Source organism: Daktulosphaira vitifoliae, unplaced genomic scaffold (genome assembly GCF_025091365.1).
Source record: "Daktulosphaira vitifoliae isolate Bord-2020 unplaced genomic scaffold, ASM2509136v1 Scaffold_2, whole genome shotgun sequence".
NCBI classification, from domain to species: domain Eukaryota; kingdom Metazoa; phylum Arthropoda; class Insecta; order Hemiptera; family Phylloxeridae; genus Daktulosphaira; species Daktulosphaira vitifoliae.
In genome coordinates this window covers 22984683-23007648 of record NW_026099573.1, presented here as the reverse complement: position 1 = coordinate 23007648, position 22966 = coordinate 22984683, and the positions used below count along the sequence as shown (strand labels likewise).

Below are 22966 nucleotides of genomic sequence, written 5' to 3'. Positions count from 1 at the left end.
ATAGTTGGATCAAGTATAATGATATCTGACAGTGATTAAAATCACTATCAAAAAAAAACGCTTCGATGCAAATCTTTAGATAGTGTTTAATTTTAAAAAATTGGTGGATTATTCCAAAAGCTTCATAAACTGCTAGTTCCTTATTAATATCCTGATTAAGACAAAGTATGTAGAATAAAAAAGAGATTATTAGAAAATAGTATTTCCCATAAAAAAATTATATTGATCAATACACTTTTCAATAAGTTATAGCATTATAATGTTAAAAATGTAAAAAATAAAATTGAGAATTTTCACACAATAATAGCATTTGGTAGCCATTTTCACCTTGAAGATAAAATAAAGTCCGAAATTTTTTTTTTCCATGATAAAGTATATTACATTAGCTTTAATTTAAGATATATATAAAAGTGTCAGACTTTCCGGAACACTTTCAAAATTTAAGTTGAAAAAGTCAATTTTTTGTGAAAAAGTTGTCATTTTGAATCCCCCCCTGTAGGCAGGTAAAAAGTCAGATTTATAAAAAAAATATACCAAATGATAGGTAAAGACATCATGCATCTACAAAAAAAAGAATTATATTGATCCATACATCTTTCGAGAAGTTATAGCATTATAAAGTTAAAAATATAAAAAAGAATTTTTTTACAAAAATCGTATTTTTTTTATTAAGTTTAATGTCTGTTTTCACCATGAAGATAAAATAAAGTCCGAAATTTTTTTTTACCATTATAAAGTATATTACATTAGCTTTAATTTAAGATATATATAAAAGTGTCAGACCTTCCGGAACACTTTCAAAAGTTACGTTGAAAAAGTTCTACTTTCTATATATTAAGTTTTGTTTTGAATCCCCCCTGTATTTAGGGAAATGGTCCGATTTAAAAAATGAGTATGTCGAATGAAAGATCTATATAAATACTACTTCTCATAAAAAAATTGTAATGATCCATACATTTTTCAAAAAGTTAAGATAAAGTCCGAAATTTTTTTTTTTCATGATAAAGCATATTACATTAGCTTTAATTTAAGATATATATAAAAGTGTCAGACCTTCCGGAACACTTTCAAAAGTTAAGTTGAAAAAGTTCTACTTTCTATATGCATTTTTAAGTTTTGAATCCCCCCTGTATTTAGGGAAATGGTCCGATTTAAAAAAACAGTATGTCGAATGAAAGATCTATATAAATACTACTTCTCATAAAAAAATTGTAATGATTCATACATTTTTCAAAAAGTTATAGCATAATAAAGTTAAAAATGGAAAATACAAAATCGAAAATTTTCACACAAAAATAGCATTCGGTAGCCATTTTCACCATGAAGATAAGATAAAGTCCGAAATTTTTTTTTTTCATGATAAAGCATATTACATTAGCTTTAATTTAAGATATATATAAAAGTGTCAGACCTTCCGGAACATTTTCAAAATTTAAGTTAAAAAAATTAATTTTTTGTGAAAAAGTTGTCATTTTAAATCCCCCCTTGTGGGCAGGTTAAGGGTTAAATTTATGAAAAAAATATACCAAATGAAAGGTAATGATATTATGCATCTATATAAAAAGAATTATATTTGATATGTTTATTTTTGAAAAAGTTATGGCACTTTTAAGTAAAAAAAATGGAAAAAATTTCGAAAATTAGCGATTTTAAAATTTGTAATTTTTTTGTAGGTTTCCCCCTTTTACGGGGAACGAGGGAATTTTTTTCAATTTTTAAGGGTAATGTCTACCATGATGTGTTTATTTTTTTTTTATTTTTATTTATTTATTTTTTTTTTTGTGTCTGTCACTACTTTTTCTCAGCTCTCACTGGACCGATTTCTTTTAAAAATACGTCAAAAGATCACAAATCGTATCTAGTTGAAGACATTACCCTTAAAAATTGAAAAAAATTCCCTCGTTCCCCGTAAAAGGGGGAAACCTCCAAAAAAATTACNTTATGTCATTTTTTTCACTTTTTTTTCTTAAAACTTCCATAACTTTTTCAAAAATCAACTAATCAACATAATTTTTTTTTATTCTAAAACCTTAGATATTTTCCTTTTATTTGATATCATTTTTTTGAAAATCGAACACTTAACCTGCTCATGGGGGGGGATTTAAAATTGCAATTTTTTTACAAAAATTAACTTTTTCAACTTAATTTTTGAAAATGTTCCGGAAATACTGCATCCTTTAAACATATATCAAATTAAAGCTTATTTTATGTACTATAAAATGAAAAAAAAAAATTTGTCCTGACACTTTTTCTTCTACATTTAAACGACTGCCGTAGTTAAAAAAAAACACTATTTTTGTGTTAAAATTTTCGATTTTAAATTTTCAACTTAAAAATACTAAAACTTTTTGAAAAATGTATATATCAGCACAAATTTTTTTTTTCTAAATACATTATAAGTACATCTTTCATTTGACATACTTTTTATTAAAATTGGACAATTTCCCCATATATAGAGGGCGTTCAAAACTTGAAACATTGTATAAAAAATATAACTTTTTCAACTTAACTTTTGAAAGTGTTTCGGAAATACTGCGTCCTTTAAACATATATCAAATCAAAGGTTATGTTATATACTATCAAATGAAAATAAAAATTTGTCCCGACACCTTATCTTCTATGCGCAAATGGCTACCATATTCAAAAATATGCTATTTTAACAAATTTTTTTTTTTAATTAAACACTATCTACAGATTTGCATCGAAGCGTTTTTTATGATAGTGATTTTAATCACTGTCATATATCATCTATACTGGACCCAACTATGCCACGACCTCTGACTGTGCCGCCACCTCACTGTTCTGGGTTTTTTTTTTAACTGTGCTGACTGTTTTCACCATGAAAACAAAATAAAGTCCGAAATTTTTTTTTTCCATAATAAAGTATATTACATTAGCTTTAATTTAAGATATATATATAAGTGTCAGTATTTCCGGAACACTCAAAAGTTAAATTGAAAAAGTTAATTTTTCTTGAAAAAGTTGTCATTTTGAATCCTTCCATGTGGGCTGGTAAAGGGTTAAATTTATAAAAAAAAATATACCAAATGATAGGTAAAGACATCAAGTAACTATGAAAAAAAATTATTTTGTTATGTTCATTTTTGAAAAAGTTATGGCAGTTTTAAGTAAAAAAAAATTCAAAAATTAGCGATTTTTAAATTTGTAATTTTTTTGGATATTTCCCCCATTTGCGGGGANGCGATTTTTAAATTTGTAATTTTTTTGGAGGTTTCCCCCATTTATGGGGAACGAGGGAAATTTTTTTCAATTTTTGAGGGTAATGTCTTCGACTAGATACGATTTATGATCTTTTGACGTATCATTGAAAGAAATCGGTTCGGTGAGAGCTGAGAAAAAGTGGTAACATACACAAAAAAAAACACATCATAGTAAATTTAATACCTTCTCATCTTCGCATCGAATCTAAAAAAAAATGTATTGATCAGTATATTTTTAAAAACTTTTATAACAATATAAAGTCAAAAATATACTATATAAAATCAAGATGTTTAATAGTATATTCAAAAATAGTATGTATTTTTAACTACGGCGGTAATTTGAACAGAGAAGGCAAAGCAACAGGACACATTTTTCTTTTAAATTCTAGTATGTATTATAAGCTTTAATGTAACATGTTTAAAAAATGCAGTAATTCCGTAACATTTTTAAAAATTAAACTGAAAAGGTAAACTTTTCGTGAAAAAGTAACTATTTTTGATCCGCCTTGTGAGCAGATAAATGGTCAGTTTCCCTAAAAATATATCTAATAAAAAGGACATACTTAAAATATTTATTAAAAAAAATGTTTGATTAATACTTTCTAAAAAAATAACCAAGAAAGTTTTAAAAATATGTAAATGCCCCAATTATAAAAATTGTGAATATTTTGGTGATATACCCCATTACGGTGAATAAGATATATTTTTTCAGATTTTAAGGATAGTAAATCGAAACAGTGAATGCTGAAAAAAGTGGCAACAGACACAAAAGTAATCAAATCATAATTAAATGAATACCTGTTCAGCTTTGCATTGAAACTAAAATTGTATTGTATTAATGTAAAATCGCACATACGTGTAAATTTGACATATAATTGATTTTTGAAACAAATTTCATTTAGTTTAATTCGAAAATCTAATTGAAAATTGAAAAAAATCGTAATAACACTTATTGGCAGACCTGTAAAGTACTAATGTAAGAGTATTCGAATCCTTTTTTTTATTTTAAAAAATTTTGCTATGGTATTTTAAGTATTACTTAAAATACATTTATAAATTATATGTACTGAAAACAACTTTTTAAATATTATTTAAGTGCACAATTAGTATTTTGTAATAAGGTATTTTTAATTTTCAAAATACCAAAAAAATTAATAATAAATTATTATTATATTCATGGAGGTGAAGCGCGCATTTGTTTATTTTTACCTATAGGCCATTATGAATTGCACTACATAGTACCATAGTACAAAAGAGCTGATATCTTTTAAAATACTTATCAAAAAGATGTATTCACTATTTATATACTTTACTGATAAATTATTTTATAGTTTTGTAAGTTGGTTAAATATATATATGATTCCTTCCACTTAAAAAACTTAAGTTGATAACATTTCTAAGGAATAAGAGAAGAAATATGACCAAATTATTTTCCATATATTATAAAACGTAGGATACTATTAACTTTCTAAAAGAAAATATTATATTATGTTTCATATTTTTAAATATATTGTATGAGTCATAGTTAAGCCTGTATATGTAAATAGTTGAAAGTATTTTAAATACTTTTATAAAGTATCTGAGTTTTTATACACGTATTTAACGGATATACAAATACGTATTCTAAATATTTTTTCATATTGTAGCTAAATCTGTATTTAAAATATATTTTCAATGTATCATTTACAGGTCTGCTCATAGAATACTTAATAAAAATTAATTTGTTAATTTTTACTTGTTGTAATATTTGATAATTTGAATTAATATAAGGCCGTTTTAATAGCGACTCAATTCGTAAATGATCTAAGTCACCCATTGGAATACACGATAAATTTAAAGATGTAATATCCATTGGATGAACTCCTAACCATTTTATAGAAGGTACAGATAACATATCATTTTGGTGACACATACTCTGTAAAATTTGCAAAAAAAAACATGTTATGAAATGAATAAATAAGCAAATAGTAAAACCTTACATTTGATCCAAACCTATAGATACACATTATTTCAATACCAAATGGATTAGCATCAACCAGAGCTAATATTGGTAAATTTATATTAATAGAAAGAATTTTCACAAATAATCTTGTATTTATATCCGGGTAACCTTTTCCCTAATAACGTAGATCAAATTAATATAATAAAAAATATACATACAGGTAAATTTAACGCTTCGATGCAAATTTGTAGATGGTATTTAATTTATAATTTATTGTTGGATTATTTTAAAAGCAACATTAACTCCTATTTCCTAATTATGTCCTGATAACAAGTTTTATGATTTACTATTTACATATTAATAATAGCTGCAAAAATTCTCTCAACAAGTATTTCTAACTAAAACTTAAATTATTTTATAAAAAGGGGCTAAATAGGGATTTTTACCCTTCCTCCTATTTGACTATACTGTTTTATCAGGCATAAATAATTGACTAAGAAATTGATATAGAAAATTATAATAATATGAAAACATGGTCATTTTTTTTACAAAAAACTAGTATTTTAAAAAACGAAAGCACAGTGAGGAGGTCGCGGCACATTGTGAGTGGGGCATAGTTGGAACTAATATAGATGATATCTGACAGTGATTAAAATTACTATCATAAGAAACGCTTCGATGCAAATCTTTAGATAGTGTTTAATTTTAAGAATTTGGTGGATTGTTCAAGAGCAAAATTCTAACTCAAAAAGAATTAAGGAAAAATTTCAAAAAAATCATTGCCAAAGGCAATGATTTTTAATGAATTGTCAAACGTTCGTCGTACTCGTCATTTGATAAAATTGGCAATTTAAGCTGATTCAAATATTAAAATTAATTTTGAAATCCACCCTGAGGGCTGGTGAAGGGTCAAATGTTCACAAAAATTATATCAAATGATAGGTAAATACCTAAGGTATCTATAAAAAAACCCAGCACCGGTGGCACAGTGGTGACGTGGCATTGTTGAATCAAGTATAATGATACCTGACAGTGATTAAAATCACTATCATAAAAAACGCTTCCATGCAAATTTTAAGATAGTGTTTAATTTTAAAAAATTGGTGGATTATTCCAAAAGCTACACGATCTGCTATTTTCTTATTAATATCCTGAATGAAAAAGGGGTTACTAAAAAATATTATTTCTCATAAAATAATTGTGTTGATCCATACACTTTTCAATAAGTTATAGTATTATAAAGTTAAAAATCTAAAAAATAAAATCAAGAATTTTCACACGAAAATAGCATTCAGTAGCCATTTTCACCACGAAGACAAGTCTAGAGGTCAAATTTTTTTTTTTCATAATAAAGTATATAACATTATCTTTAAATTAAGATATATATAAAAATGTCAGACTTTCCGGAACATATTCAAAAGTCAAGTTGAAAAAGTTAATTTTTTGTGAAAAAGTTGTCATTTTAAATCCCCCTGTAGGCAGGTAGAGGGTCAAATTTATAAAAAAAATATACCAAATGATAGGTAAAGACATCAAGCATCTATAAAAAAATATATATTTATTTGATCATTTTTGAAAAAATTATGGCATTTTTAAGTAAAAAAAATTGAAAAAATTTCTAAAATTAGCAATTTTTCAATTTGTAATTTTTTAGCTAAGATATTTACTGTAACCAAAATAAAATCGCATTCATTTTGTTTGTTAATTATTTTTTCTTTAATAATTTTTTGAAATGATGCATCTTTTTCAATAACTAAAATATACTTAGCATTAGTTTTCAAGTTTACAATTGATAAAATATCTTGAGGTATTTGAATACCTAAAACAGAAAATTATTTTAAATTTAATACCATACATTCTATTCATTATTTGGGTATGGTTAAATATAAATTAAATTTTTTTGATTGCTCCAAACATTTTTTCTCGCTTCACAAGTACCGAAAATTAACAAAAATAATTATCTATTAAATAAATGGATAAATCATAATTTTAAAGAATTCTTAGAAGAGATTTTTGAAGGGAGTAACCCTCTAAACCATCTCAAATTGTACCTATTCTATTAAATACAGTTAAAAAAATAACATTTTTTTCTTTAGGAGAAATAAATAAATGTTGATTAAGCAAATAGACAACTTAACTAATTATAATTAACTTAACTAATGTATAATTAAATTCTGAAGATTTCTACTCTATAATTTAAATTTTAACAAATAAAAAAATAAATAAATGTAAGCTACATTAAATGTAGTAAAAATAAATATGTAATATATTATATGTATAATTTATTTAAATATACATTTTATATAAGTACATATACAGAATTCTTTTATTATAAATCACTCAATCAAATAATAAAAGTATTATTGATATTTTTTTGGGTTTTTTTTAGATATATTTATTTCTTAATTTATTAACCACAAATTATTTTTATGTTCTTTCTTTATAGCTTATAAGTTTGTCAACTTTATTTTTTTCAAACAGCAACATAAATAATAAACTAACTTATTTTTTAGATTGTTATAATCAGGATGATAAATGGTCGAGAACAACTATAAGAAAAATATTTCAAAAGTGTAATGCCGAGAATTGTCAAGTGATAATAATACCTGCAATTTACCTCCAGTTATTACTTTAAATTGTTAATAACTTCTGAAATACTGATCATAAGTTGCTATAAATAAGCTACATAATTAAGTATGTTGCCATCTGAAAAGATAAAGTTGACACACTCTTTAGATATATGGGATGACTAAAAAATATATATCACTAAAAAATACAAAAAAAGTTATTAATATTATTTTTATTTTTCAATTATATTAGTAGTTAATGAACAAATACAAAGTGAAAAATAATTATTTTCATTAAAATAATAATAATCAATTATGAATAAATTTCAGAAAAATGTTGTACTTAATTAGTAAATTTGTTACCTTCAATCATTTTAGAACAATCTAAAATTTTGCCATCTTTCATATAGATTGATAAATTACCAGCTACTAAACCAGTTGATGATAGTTGTAACCCAAGGTTCCACGAAAAAGTATTAAGCAAACAACTAATATTAACTAGAGCTTTTCGAACATTATAATCATTTTCAAATAATTCTGTATTACCATAATATAATTCTCTATAAATTCAAGATTATTAAGAACAAAAATAAAAAATGTAAAATAGTTTTATTACCTCGTTGTAATCACATTATGATTAGATATGTTTTGATATATTTTTGATAAAACATAAATAATTATTGTAAAATTTCTTCTACTCTGTTTAGACTGGAAATGTAATTTATTCACATTGACATTATTTTTGTTTTTAAAACTATTCTTGGACCTATTAAATAATGTTTTAAAACATTACTAGAAACATCTTTAACAAAGCTAATAAGAAACTTGATATAGTTCAATAATAAGTATTTTAGTTAAACGGATATAAAACTTATTAAAGATGAAACAAAAAAAGAGATTTTTATAGTTACCAATTTGAACATTTTGTAAATTGAATCATAAATATTTTTTTACTTTTCAAGTGAGTAATCATTTCTAATATAACATTTTCTATTTTTTTTAATAGACTGGAATGTTTAATACTAAACGGCATATTTAAATAATTTTGAAAATGTAGAGCTCAAATTTATCCTTACTGAACGTCTATATACAATTTTAAAAGAAACAGAGTTAACACCAGTCTATACATAGACAAATATAGTTTACAAATATAGGTACTACAGGTTTGATGCTGTTATATTAATAGCATATTAATAACATGGTAATAATTATAACCACAGACTAAATTAAAACAGATAGGCCCGATAACAAAACAGTGCTTTGATTGGCAACAAAAATGTCAGTGCAACCAAATGAATAAGCGCGATTTTTTTTTAATTTTAAATTATTATAAAATATAATCTGTTGTAACATATTAATATTATTAAATTCCGTAAAAAAACAAGATCATCCAAATACTTCTTTAATACATAATTAAATTAAGGTATTAAACTTATAAACCCCCATTTAGCCAAAATTATTAACTTGGTTAAAAATGAACGAAACAAAATAATTTCTTTTTTTAATAAAACTTTAGGTATTTCCCTATAATTTGATATAAATTTAATTCAAAATCTGACCATTTGCTTGGTCGCAGAATGAGATTCAAAATAGCAACTTTTTCACAAAAGTCATTTTTTAGCTTCGATGCGAAGCTGAGAAGGTATTAATTTTACCATGATGTGTTTATTTTTTTTTTATTTTTATTTATTTATTTTTTTTTTTGTGCCTGTCACTACTTTTTCTCAGCTCTCACTGGACCGATTTCTTTTAACAATACGTCAAAAGATCACAAATTGTATCTAGTTGAAGATATTACCCTTAAAAATTTTAAAATTTTCCCTCGTTCCCCGCAAATGGGGGAAATATCCAAAAAAATTACAAATTTAAAAATCGACAAATTTTGTCATTTTTTTCACTTTTTTTTCTTAAAACTTCCATAACTTTTTCAAAAATCAACTAATCAACATAATTTTTTTTATACTAAAACCTTAGATATTTTCCTTTCATTTGATATCATTTTTTTGAAAATCTAACACTTAACCTGCTCATGGGGGGGGGATTTAAAATTGCAATTTTTTTACAAAAATTATTTTAAATTTTCAACTTAAAAATACTAAAACTTTTTGAAAAATGTATATATCAGCACAAATTTTTTTTTTCTAAATACATTATAAGTACATCTTTCATTTGACATACTTTTTATTAAAATTGGACAATTTCCCCTTATATAGGGGGCGTTCAAAACTTAAAATATTGTAAAAAACATAGATCTTTTTCAACTGAACTTTTGAAAATGTTCCGGAAATACTGCGTCCTTTAAACATATATCAAATCAAAGGTTATGTTATATACTATCAAATGAAAAAAAAAAATTTGTCCCGACATCTTATCTTCTATGTGCAAATGGCTGTCGAAAATTTAAAAAAAAATGTAATGTTTGCGATAAAAATTACATTTTATCGGGATGTTTTTTGTACTTAAAACTGCCATAACTTTTTCAAAAATGAACAAATAAAAATAATATTTTTTTGTATTGAAACCTTAGATATTTCCCTTTCATTTGATATAATTTTTTTTGAAAATCTAACACTTATTCTGCTCACTGGGAGGATTTAAAATAGTAACTTTTTTACAAAAAATAACTTTTTCAACTTAATTTTTGAAAATGTTCCGGAAATACTGCGTCCTTTAAACATATATCAAATTAAAGCTTATTTTATGTACTATAAAATGAAAAAAAAAAATTTGTCCCGACACTTTATCTTCTGCATGTAAACGGTTGCCGTAGTTAAAAAAACACTATTTTTGTGTTAAAATTTTCGATTTTCAATTTTTAATTTTCAACTTAAAAATGCTATAACTTTTCGAAAAATGTATGTATCAGTACAAATTTTTTTTTTTCTAAATATATTATAAGTACATCTTTCATTTGACATACATTTTATTAAAATTAGACAATTTCCCCTTATATAGGGGGGGTTAAAACATTGAAACATTGTATAAAAAGTAGAACTTTTTCAACTGAACTTTTGAAAATGTTCCGGAAATACTGCGTCCTTTAAACATATATCAAATTAAAGTTTTTTTTATGTACTATAAAATGAAAAAAAAAAATTTGTCCCGACACCTTATCTTCTATGTGCAAATGGCTGTCGAAATTATAAAAAAAATGTAATGTTTACGATAAAAATCACCTTCTATCGGAATTTTTTTTGTATTTAAAACTCTCATAACTTTTTCATATATTAACTAATCAAAATAATATTTCTTTATATTGAAACCTTAGATATTTTCCTTTCATTTGATATCATTTTTTTGAAAATCTAACACTTAACCTGCTCATGGGGGGGGGATTTAAATGGCAACTTTTTTACAAAAATTAATTTTTTCAACTTAATTTTTNAGCAATTTTTTTACAAAAACTAACTTTTTCAATTAATTTTTGAAAATGTTTCGGAAATACTGCGTCCTTTAAACATATATCAAATTAAAGCATATTTTATGTACTATAAAATGAAAAAAAAAATTTGTCCCGACACTTTTTTTTCTACATTTAAACGGCTGCCGTAGTTAAAAAAACACTATTTTTGTGTTAAAATTTTCGATTTTCAATTTTTAATTTTCAACTTAAAAATGCTATAACTTTTCGAAAAATGCATGTATCAGCACAATTTTTTTTTTTCTAAATACATTATAAGTACATCTTCCATTTGACATACTTTTTATTAAAATTAGACAATTTCCCCTTATATAGGGGGGGTTCAAACTTTGAAACATTGTATAAAAAATAGAACTTTTTCAACTAAACTTTTGAAAATGTTCCGGAAATACTGCGTCCTTTAAACATATATCAAATTAAAGTTTTTTTTATGTACTATAAAATGAAAAAAAAAAATTTGTCCCGACACCTTATCTTCTATGTGCAAATGGCTGTCGAAATTATAAAAAAAATGTAATGTTTACGATAAAAATCACCTTCTATCGGAATGTTTTTTGTACTTAAAACTGCCATAACTTTTTCAAATATTAACTAATCAAAATAATATTTCTTTATATTGAAACCTTAGGTAATTTTCTTTCATTTTATATCATTTTTTTTTGAAAATCTAACACTTATTCTGCTCACAGGGGGGATTTAAAATAGCAACTTTTTTACAAAAACTAACTTTTTCAACTTAATTTTTGAAAATGTTCCGGATATACTGCGTCCTTTAAACATAAATCAAATTAAAGATTATTTTATGTACTACTAAATGAAAAAAAAAAATTTGTCCCGACGACCTATCTTCTATGCGCAAAAGGCTACCGTATTTAAAAATATGCTATTTTTTATTAAAATTCTGGGTTTTGAATTTTATTTTATTTTAAAATATTTTATTAGGGGAATAAACTGACTTTCATGAATATTATATAATTTAATTGACATAGAATAAAGTTCATAAGACATATATTTTAAACTTATTAAAATTTTTTTACTTTTTTAAAGTCGAAAAAGTAATTTTTAAATTTGAGTTAGCTTAAATAGCCAATTTTATCATGNTAAATTTGAGTTAGCTTAAATAGCCAATTTTTTCATATAGCAAAAGCAACGAACAGTTGCCGAATGGGTAACACTTGTATCTTACACGCTTAGGGTACGAGGTTCAATAAAAATCTAAATAAAAAAAAAATTTACTGATTTGGTCATTTTTGATAAAGTTATAACAATTAACAAAGTTAACTTATAAGTTTTATACACTGGACTACAAGGAACTTCCATTAGGAACAAAAATATACTTTTCTAAATCAACTTTTCGCGATGTTTTCAAATGTGCAATTAAACTTTTTCTATTACTTCTAAGTTTTAATATTATTACTTATTATTAAAAAATAAGTATTTACATAAAAAAAAAAAAAATAATTAAGAACAAAAAAATTGTTTTAAATTAATACTGATTTTGATTATTATTATGTTAAAAATAAGGAAAATTACATATTGAACCTATTTTTTTAATCGTTTAAAGTTGATTTTTGTGAATGTTTATATTAAAAGAAATTAATTTATTTTACCATAACTTTTAGCTCAATTGGCAAGTTTGAATTTGACATAATTAAATAGATAATTTTATGAAAATTAAAAAAAATTGTATCGTTAAGATTAAAGTTAGGAAGTTTTATAAATACTATTTATAGTAAATTTATCGGAGTAGCTCAATATTTTTTTGCATTTTTATGGTAACAGATAACTTAAATAGAAGTATTAGTAATAATTTCCTAGTAACTTTTGGTGTTTGAAAAGATTCTGCAATTGAAATATTCAGAAGTTAATTAATTTTAATGATTTACTTTAACTAAATGAACCAATCAAAAAACAAAAAATTTTTAAAAGATCTACTCAATAAAGCGTATTATAAAATTTGATTATAATTATAAAAATCCATTGTTAATTCAGGAGAAATTAACAATCTTTTTTTTTTAGAAATGATTTATATAGCAACATGTTACAAAAAAATTTGGAATATTATAGTCTAGTAGTAGCACACACAAATAGAGTTAAAAAAATTATTAAATTACAAAGTAAAATGATTTCATATTGTAGTTGAAACCTATCATTTCAAACTTCATTCGTTAATAAATATTTTGAAAACATTAGAAATGAATGATTTTAATTGTCTGTATGGAGAATATGGGATAAGTAACTGTTTAATTGATAAATTAGAATTTTTATTTCAATTTTTGAGGGTAATATCTTCAACTAAATACGAATTGTAGTCATTTGACGTATCGATGAAAAAAATAGGTCAAGTTAGAGCAGAGAAAATAAATGATAGTCACAAAAAAATATCTTCTCAACTTTACATCGAAACTAAAACTTAAAATATAGTAAAATAATTTTAATACGAATAAAAAATTTCTTCTCGCGAGTGGCGACTACAGTGATGGGATCCTTGATCTTTATTAAAGTTATTGAATCTAAATGAGATAAAAATTAAAGGACTTAAAAATTTATATTAACTTAAAAAAAATTAAGAAAAAATGCAAAAAATTCATTGCCATACGAGGGTTGGAACCTCGTACCCCAAACGTGTAAAACATAACTTCTACCAACTCGTCGCTCCCATTACTTGAAAAAATTGGCTATTTAAGCTAGTTTAAATTTCAAAGTTATTTTTCTCCACTTAAAAGATGCAAACAAATTTAAATAAGTTTAACTTTCTATGCTATATTAATTTTTAGCTTCGATGCGAAGCTGAGAAGGTATTGGTTTTACTAAGATGTGTTTATTATTTTTTTTTTTTTAAGTTATTTTTTTATGTCTGTTATTACTTTTTCTTAGCTCTCACCGAACCGATTTCTTTCAATGATACGTCAAAAGATCACAAATCGTATCTAGTGGAAGACGTTACCCTCAAAAATTGAAAAAAATTTCCCTCGTTCCCCATAAATGGGGGAAACCTCCAAAAAATTACAAATTTAAAAATCTCTAATTTTTTAATTTTTTTCAATTTTTTTTACTTAAAAGTACCATAACTTTTTCAAAAATGAACATATCAATATAATTCTTTTTTATATAGATGCATGATGTCTTTACCTTTCATTTGGAATATTTTTTTCATAAATTTAACCCTTAACCTGCCCACAAAAAGGGATTTAAAATGACAACTTTTTCACAAAAAATTAACTTTTTCAACTTAACTTTTGAAAGTGTTCCGGAAAGTCTGACACTTTTATATATATCTTAAATTAAAGCTAATGTAATTTACTTTATTAAGCAAAAAAAAAATTTCGGACTTTATTTTATCTTCACGGTGAAAATGGCTACCGAATGCTATTAATTTGTTATATTGTCGATTTTATTTTTTACATTTTTAAATTTATAATGCTATAACTTATTGAAAAGTGTATTGATCAATATAATTTTTTTATGAGAAATAAAATTTTTAATAATCCCTTTTTCATTCAACATACTTTATCTGAATCAGGATATTAATAACGAACTAGCAGATCAAGTTGTTTTTGGTATATTCCACGATTTTTTTAAAATTAAACACTATCTATAGATGCATCGAAGCGTTTTTTTTTATAGTGATTTTAATCACTGTCAGATATCATAATACTTGATCTAACTATGCCACGTCATCACTGTGCCGCGATCCCTCTGTGCTGGGTTTTTATTTATATAATATTTATGAAAATCTATACTCCTCTTGTCAGGTATTTTAAAATAAAATAAAATACAAAACCCAGAATTTTAACACAAAAATAGCATATTTTTGAATACGGTAGTTATTTTTACCATGAAGACAAATCCAGAGATCAAATTTTTTTTTTCAAATTAAAGTATATNTACCATGAAGACAAATCCAGAGATCAAATTTTTTTTTTCAAATTAAAGTATATTACATAAACTTTAATTTAAGATGTATATAAAAGTGTCAGTATTTCTGGAACACTTTAAAAAATTAAATTGAAAATGACCTAGTTTCAATACCCATGTTTAAAGTTTTGACCTCCCATGTAAAAGGGGTATAATCCGATTTACAAAAAAAGCGTGTCAGATGAAAGGGGTATATAAAAATGTATTATAAAAAAATAATATTATTGATCCATACATTTTCCCAAAAGTTATAGCAATATAAATTTAATAATATAAAATATAAAATCGAGAATTTTTTTACGGAAATCGTACGTTTTTCTTTAACATTGATGTCTGTTTTCACCACGAAGATAAGTTCAGAGGTCAAATTTTTTTTTTTCAAATTAAAGTATATTACATAAGCTTTAATTTAAGTTATATATAAAAGTGTTAGTCGTNATAAGCTTTAATTTAAGTTATATATAAAAGTGTCAGTCTTTCCGGAACATTTTCAAAAGTTAAGTTGAAAAAGTTCTACTTTCTATACGCATTTTAAAAGTTTTGCACCCCCCCTGTATAAAGGCAAAATGTCCGATTTAAAAAAAAAAGTACGTCGTATGAAAGAGGTATATATAAAGTATTTATTGTCAATGAATAGAATTGATTCATGCATTTTTTTAAAAAGTTATATCATCATAATGTTAAAAAATGTAAAAGTTGAAAAAATTAATTTTTTGTAAAAAAGTTACCATTTTGAAAGCCTTCCTATGGGCTGTTAAAGTGTCAAATGTTCACAAAAATATATAAAATGATAGGTAAATATCTAAGGTATTTAAAAAAAAAATATTATATTGATTCCATCATTTTTAAAAATGTTATGGCAATTTTAAGTAAAAAAAATTGAAAAAATATCGAAAATTAGCGATTTTTAAATTTGTAATTTTTGGGAGAATTCTCCCGTTTACGGGGAATGAAGAATTTTTTTCAATTTTTGAGGCTACTGTCTTCGACTAGATACGATTTGTGATCTTTTAACATATTGTTCATCAAAATTGGTCCAGCGAGAGCTGAGATTAAGCGTTCACAGACACAAAAAAACTAAAAAATAAAAAAAAACACATCATAGTAAAATTAATACCTTCTCAGCTTCGCATTGAAGCTAAAACTAATGAACGATTCCAATTTTGTGTTAATTTTATCAAAAGACGAGGCTTTAGTATGGTACTCGTTTCTTTTGGTTGTAAATTATTTTTTAGGAATCTTTAAAAGTTTAAATTATAGAGAAATAGTAGACGATTTATTGATTAACTATTCAATAATAGGTAAACAGTACATTTTATAATTTTATTATGTTCTGAATAAAAGATACATGTATATTTTTTAATTTTATCGAAAATAGGAGTGAACATATCATTGAAAATAAATTTTCTTCATGCACACATTTTTTTCCTGAAAATCTTGGAAATGAAAACGATGAACATGGTGAACGTTTTCATTAATAAATAAATGATATAGAACGTCGTTACCAAGGTTTTTGGGATGAAGAAATGATGGGTGACTATTGTTGGTTTCTTATAAGAGAAAGCAATAAAACATATAAAAGAAATATTAAGACTAATGCGTCCTATTTTCAGTTAAATAAAAATTATTCTTTGGTTATCATACAACTAATTACAAAAAATATAGCGAAAATTATAATTGTTTTCTTTTTTGTAAAACTTAATTATTTATTTTTTTAATTATATATTAAATTTACAATATTTAAAATTATTTCTAAAGCCATGCTAAAATAATTTCAATTTTCTTAATTCTATAGAAAATTACTTTATATTTTTAGAGAATTATCATTTTTTTTTTTAAATACGAAAATTTACCACAATCACGCCAAATTGTAAAATAAACTTAATTTAAAAATATCCCAATAAAACTATATGAAATAACCTTAAGTTATTTAAAAAATCGAAATTTTGTTTTGAAAAGTAATATTGTGAGTAATTTTTCAATATTTTTTTCTATATTTTACAAAATTAAATCATGGAATGCAAAAACTCTGATATTAGGAAATTTGTTTTATTTTTCAATCGCGCATAACTTCTTAATTTTTTTATCAATATTACAAAATAATATATCATTTTCTTTGTTATGTATTAGAGTATAATGTCTATTGAGTATATTATTGATAAATTTATTTTTTATTGTTGTATTTTACGTAAAACTGAATTTTTTTTGACATTTTGAAAAAAAAGATAAAAGTTCAGTGGTAAATCTGTAGATAGCAAACGAGAAAAAAGTCAGATAAAAAATTGTTTAATATTAAAGTTATAGGTAATTTAATATTGTTTAATTTTATGTAAAAAAATGAAAATCGGTGGAATGTAATTAAAGATATTTAGAATATAATGAAAACACTTTTTTGAGGCACACTAAAAACGCTAATTTCGCAATTACTCAAAAACCGTTCTACTTTTTGTATTTTGGACTTCATTTTCGGACTCAGTGGACAATTTTACATAAAAAATGACTATCATAAATCATGGGTCAAAAAATTTTTTTTTATTTGTAAACTAGTGTTATCATTATTATATTTAATAAATATTTGCATAGTTTGATAGTTAGTATTCGTTAAAAAAATTACTTTTAGGGTTTACATCGGGTTATATGATGATTAACATGCATTCTACAAAAGCAATAGACCAGATTCAACTGTCGCCGCTAATAGTATCACGCATAGGACAGCTAACATGTACTCCCCCAAAAGCAATAGGCTAGCATGACAAATCGGACAGCTGCGTACGATATAATTAATCGGTGGTAACACTGCACCCACTCGACCAGACCATGTTTAGATACTCCAGCGATAAAGTAAAATAATTTTATTCAAATTATATTTTGGTATAATTAACAAAAACTAGGTAAAAATTCAGTTTATGTTCTAAACTATTTACCTTGGTATATAAAAAATGCACCCATATCATAAATATCATTATCATAATTTGTTTATTGGTTTGAGAATCTTAACGTTATATCATATTATTTATATAATTATGATTCTTTTTTATTTAATTTTTTCAAATTAGTGTTTTGAATAAAAAATCATGTCAGGGTCAAATTTAGAAAAATAATTCTCCCTGTCTAGCTACAGTAAATCTAATAAGTGTATTTATATTAATATATTATAAAGAAATAAACAATCAATTAGGTTCTATGATGTTGTTATAAGTTATCATTCATTATCAACTATTTTGATATCAATAACTACTGTTCATTTATGTGTTTGTATCAACATGCCGTAATATTATCCAATATTTAAAATACAATTTATACAATTATTTTTAAGTAAAAATTGAATTTAATAATCTTCAACCTATTTTTACGTTTTAAGCATTTGTGAGTGTATTTTTTTATAACAACAATTATTCTTATGTTAAAAAATTAATAATGTTACTTAGTACGCATATAAAAGACTGCAAAAACAAGGTAACTACATTTTTTAATATTTTTTAGGATACTAAAAATTTTTTCATTATTTTATTTTTGAAAAATATTCTTCCTCTTATCTTAATTAAGAACCATCAAATATAGATCTTGTAAAAAAATAGTTATTTTGTTTTATTTTATATCAATTTTTTTTTTATCATTGATAATCATCACTAAAATGTTCTAGGAGAAGCTTTTTTTAACTCTATTCAAAATGGATAATTGGTCTTATTCTTAAGCAAAATTTTAACTGCTCATTTACTTACTAAATATTCCTTATTTGTTCATTGATAAACTTTAATTATCTTCTTTTGGCCAATTGTTGGTCCTGGTGATACAAGTCAAAGGTGGTATTACGAGTAGTTTAAAAAGCAAAATTTATCTACATGCTCAAATAGATTAATAATCAGTATTTACTCTATATTCAGCTAATAAACAAGTATTAAAAATTCAGCACTTACATCTTTAAAAATTGAATAAAATATAATTTTTCATTTGTTTACAATTGCAACTTTAATATTGATAATATTTTCAATTTTTTTTAGGATTCAATAAATAATGTGTTAAGATTTAAATTCATTATATGCTAAGATCTAGTAATTTTATAATTGGATACTTCAATTTATTATAAGATATTATTTTACTGAAAATTAAGTATAATTATTCTAGAATGAATATATATGAGTCATTACAAAATTCTGAGAAAGAATCAGTTATTAATTTCAATATTGAAAAATGTCTTGGGATTGAAAAAAATTTGAATTTAAAATTAAATATACAAAACAATAGACCCTATAAAAAGAAAAAAACTAAAGGTATATATTATTGTGATATATGTTCTAAATCTTACAGTCGTATTGATTCTTTAAATAGACATAAAAGAATGCAGCACAATCAGTCAAAATTTAATATTAAGAACAGTCAAAATAAACAATTTAATATTGAACCAATTATACTAGAATCATATCATATTAATGAAGAATTTAATAGTGGACAGTATACTTGTGATGTATGTTCTGTATCGTGTGATGACATGACTGAATGGTTTAATCACATGAAAACTCATTATATGCCAGAAAAGTTAAAAAAATATGATTATTGTTATGAATCTTATTCCAATTTTGAAAGTACATCTTCACTAGATCAAGAAAAATTATTCACTTGCCATCAATGTAAAAATTCTTTTACTTCATCATATGATTTAACTAATCACCAAAATTCACATTGCAATGACTCTACTGTAAAATTAAACCATGTTATTGAATCTAGTAACTGCAACGTAGAAGATGAAGAAATTATTTATGATGCTAATATAACATCTTGTAGTAAAAATCAGCATAACAATGATGAAGAAACATTCCATGAACATGAAACTCAACATTTTTGTACAGATATACATAAAATAAAAGCATTAAAAGAATTTAATTATGATGTACTAATGTTTGATTGTGATATCTGTCAAAATAAATGTAGTAGAATTGATCATTTAGAAATTTACCATTGGACTAAAGATGATAGTATTGAAAATGAAGAAATACATGAATGTTATGTGTGCAGTAAATGTTTTCCTGATAAAGAATCCTTGAAATTACACGAAACTGAACACATTGATCAAATGATTTTTTGAATAATTTTAATATTTTCTCATACTATAATGGAAAGTATTTATAAATATTTTTCTAAAAATTATTTATTAAAAAAATAAAATATATTTTAATAAATATATTTAGTTATATTTCTCCAAAAATTATATATCTAAATAAATTTGGTTTCTACAAACTTTTATTGACTTACTAGTATATTTACAAAAAAGTTTCCTATTTTTGTTTGTTATATTTATGACAAAATTAACTTTTTTTTTATCATAAACAAAGTGTTAAATATATATTCTTAATTGATAATGAGTTGTATTAAATAATAAAATTAATTACTAAATGTATACAAATAAATAAGTTTCTCAATTAATTTTATGGCTCAATAACTGTTTATTTTAATAGTTTTACAAAATAATTCTTTGTTACAAGCTGTATTTATAAAATAAGACTCTGAGTTAAAAAATATTAATTTTTAGTTTTGATTATAATTGTACTTAAATTTTTTCCCCTTCAAAAAATAATTTTTACATAATAGCGTGTATAATTTTACTTAATTTCAAGGGGAGGAGGTAAAATTTAAAAGGCTACAAATCTATCTGTGGGGGTTGAAGCCTCCATTCAAACTACGCTAATGCCTTTAATGAATAATCATTGACTATAGTAGTTTGACAAAAAAATAATAATAATAATGATATTAAGTAATTTAAAAATGTATAGGCATAATTAAAATATTTTTATTCATTAAAACACAAATTTTTGTGTTTTGCATTTGAAATATTGGAAAAAGGACTTAGTTGATTATGCCTTCAGGTACAAAATTATTACTGTATTGTGAATAATACGACCAACAAATAAATACTTAGTATTGTCTACTATTTCATTTTCTTAAAGAAAACACTTTATGATAGAAAAAAATTGTAAACAATTTTAGCGAACAGTTAATATATTAATAATATACAGAAAATGGTAAGAAAAATCAGGAATTAAATTACACGGAATAGTTTATCATAGAATATCTCATAAAAATGATATTTTAAATTTATTTAAAAAGAATTAAAAGGAATTAAAGGAAGGATTGTTATTAAAAAGGAATCATTAATGATAGGATTGGTATTTTGCAGAACCGTATTATTTCAGAAAATATCTTCGAGAATAGTATTTTAAAGGCTAATAATTCTGAGCAAATTATTTGTTAAGTAATTATTTTTGAGGAACTGTATAAGGAAAATATAAATCAGTAAAATATACTTGCTAACCATACTAATATAAAGGACTGAATAAACTTAATGAGTTAACAACTTATTTAAAGAGTTTTGCGTATACAGTCATATGGTGTCCTGTTGTGACCGCCCCATCAATATGTGATTGACCGCTGGTAAAAATAATTGAACGAGTTCCACGACTCGTTAAAACGAGTCATTATTATTAGTGATGGGAAATATCGAATAGAAACTATCAAACTATTCGATAGTTGTCCACTACTATTCGAACTATTTGATAGTCATTCAAAAAATATTCGATAGTTCAACATTAGTTTTTCAATAGTTTTTAAAACTATTCGATAGTTTATGCTAAAAATAAACTATTCGGTTGTATAAACACAATTTGAATAGTTATACGATAGTTTAAAATATTTGAAAATGCCCATCACTAATTTTTACTATTATTAATTGTATAATAATGTATTTATAAGTATTTATTAATTATCTTCTTATTATAATTAAGTATACTTAATACAAATTTTAGGTAAAACTAATCGAATATTTTTTAAAACCATTCGGTAGCCCGTTCGAATAGTTTTTAAAACTATTCGATAGTCTATTCGAATAGTTTATGCCAAAAATAAACTATTCGATAGTTTATGCTAAAAATAAACTATTCGGTTCTATAAAAACTATTCGAATAGTTATTCGATAGTTTAAAATATTCGAAAATGCCCATCACTAATTATTACTCATTCGCAATTAAACGCTCGCTCGAGTATCGTTGATACCAAATTGAACGGTATATTATCGTTTCGTTTCGTTTTTTTTTTTATTTTGTGTTCTTTTTGAACTACCATAAAAGGGTGTATATACCCTCATAATTTCGCAAACCAGTTCTTTACATATAAAGTGATACTCAAAACACACTAACTTTTGGTTAAGATTAATCATTGTTTTCTGTCATTCTGTTCCTGTTATTCGCAAGACATTCAATTTTGCCGCAAACCAGGTCACAGCCATCTGTGGATGTACAGGTCGCTTTTATTGTATTATTTTACATTACTATTAAATAATCTATTAATGTACCTATGTATATATTTCTAGTATAGTTAAGTTTTACTAACATTAATTTTAGTGATATGTTATGTTTGTATAATATTCTTATATAGAAATATCAATATATGAATACTCTTATCATCTTTTAATAATCTTCCATATTCTGTTGTCTACTTCTGACACTTGTAGTGTTATCCTTTAAAATTTTAGTTAAAGGAACACTCAAACAAAGAGCAAAACCTCAAAATTAATGAATTCATTTTAAATTGAAAAATCACCATTTCTATAATAATAACTAGAATCCATTGTAATTAGATTCGTTACACATATCTGTTTTAAAGAACACGCTATTTCAGCATAAGTGTAAGTAAGGGATTTAACACTCTTGATGGCTTCTAGACCTTGGTATATTTATAGATGAATACTTATTTCACTATGGTTTTAGATTTGATGCGAAGCTGAGAAGATATTGGTTTTACTATGATGTATTTTTTTTTGTCTGTGAAAAAAAAAATTTGACCTCTGAACTTATCTTCGTGGTGAAAACAGACATCAATGTTAAAGAAAAACGTACGATTTCCGTAA

The 22966-nt window shown here is 24.1% G+C and overlaps 2 protein-coding genes across 3 annotated transcripts in view; one reads left to right on the top strand and one right to left on the bottom strand.

Moving 5' to 3' along the window:
* The window catches only part of LOC126899571 (meiotic recombination protein SPO11), a 21289-nt gene extending 2386 nt beyond the window's left edge, over positions 1–18903 (bottom strand). The window contains exons 1-7 of one of the 2 annotated variants that reach the window (XM_050674609.1): positions 18792–18903; positions 8642–8813; positions 8347–8496; positions 8094–8290; positions 6831–6982; positions 5201–5338; positions 4957–5136 (exon numbers count right to left, since the gene is read on the bottom strand). In XM_050674609.1, coding sequence (XP_050530566.1) covers positions 4957–5136; positions 5201–5338; positions 6831–6982; positions 8094–8290; positions 8347–8496; positions 8642–8763 — 939 coding nt within the window. In that variant the 5' untranslated portion in view covers positions 8764–8813; positions 18792–18903. Of the gene's footprint in view, positions 1–4956; positions 5137–5200; positions 5339–6830; positions 6983–8093; positions 8291–8346; positions 8497–8641; positions 9132–18791 lie in introns of those variants that run through there. The other variant, XM_050674608.1, reaches the window with a different exon arrangement.
* Positions 18346–22966, top strand: part of LOC126899558 (tRNA (cytosine(34)-C(5))-methyltransferase) — a 16999-nt gene continuing 12378 nt past the window's right edge. The window contains exon 1 of the mRNA XM_050674586.1: positions 18346–18525. Coding sequence (XP_050530543.1) covers positions 18487–18525 — 39 coding nt within the window. The 5' untranslated portion in view covers positions 18346–18486. The remainder of the gene's footprint in view (positions 18526–22966) is intronic.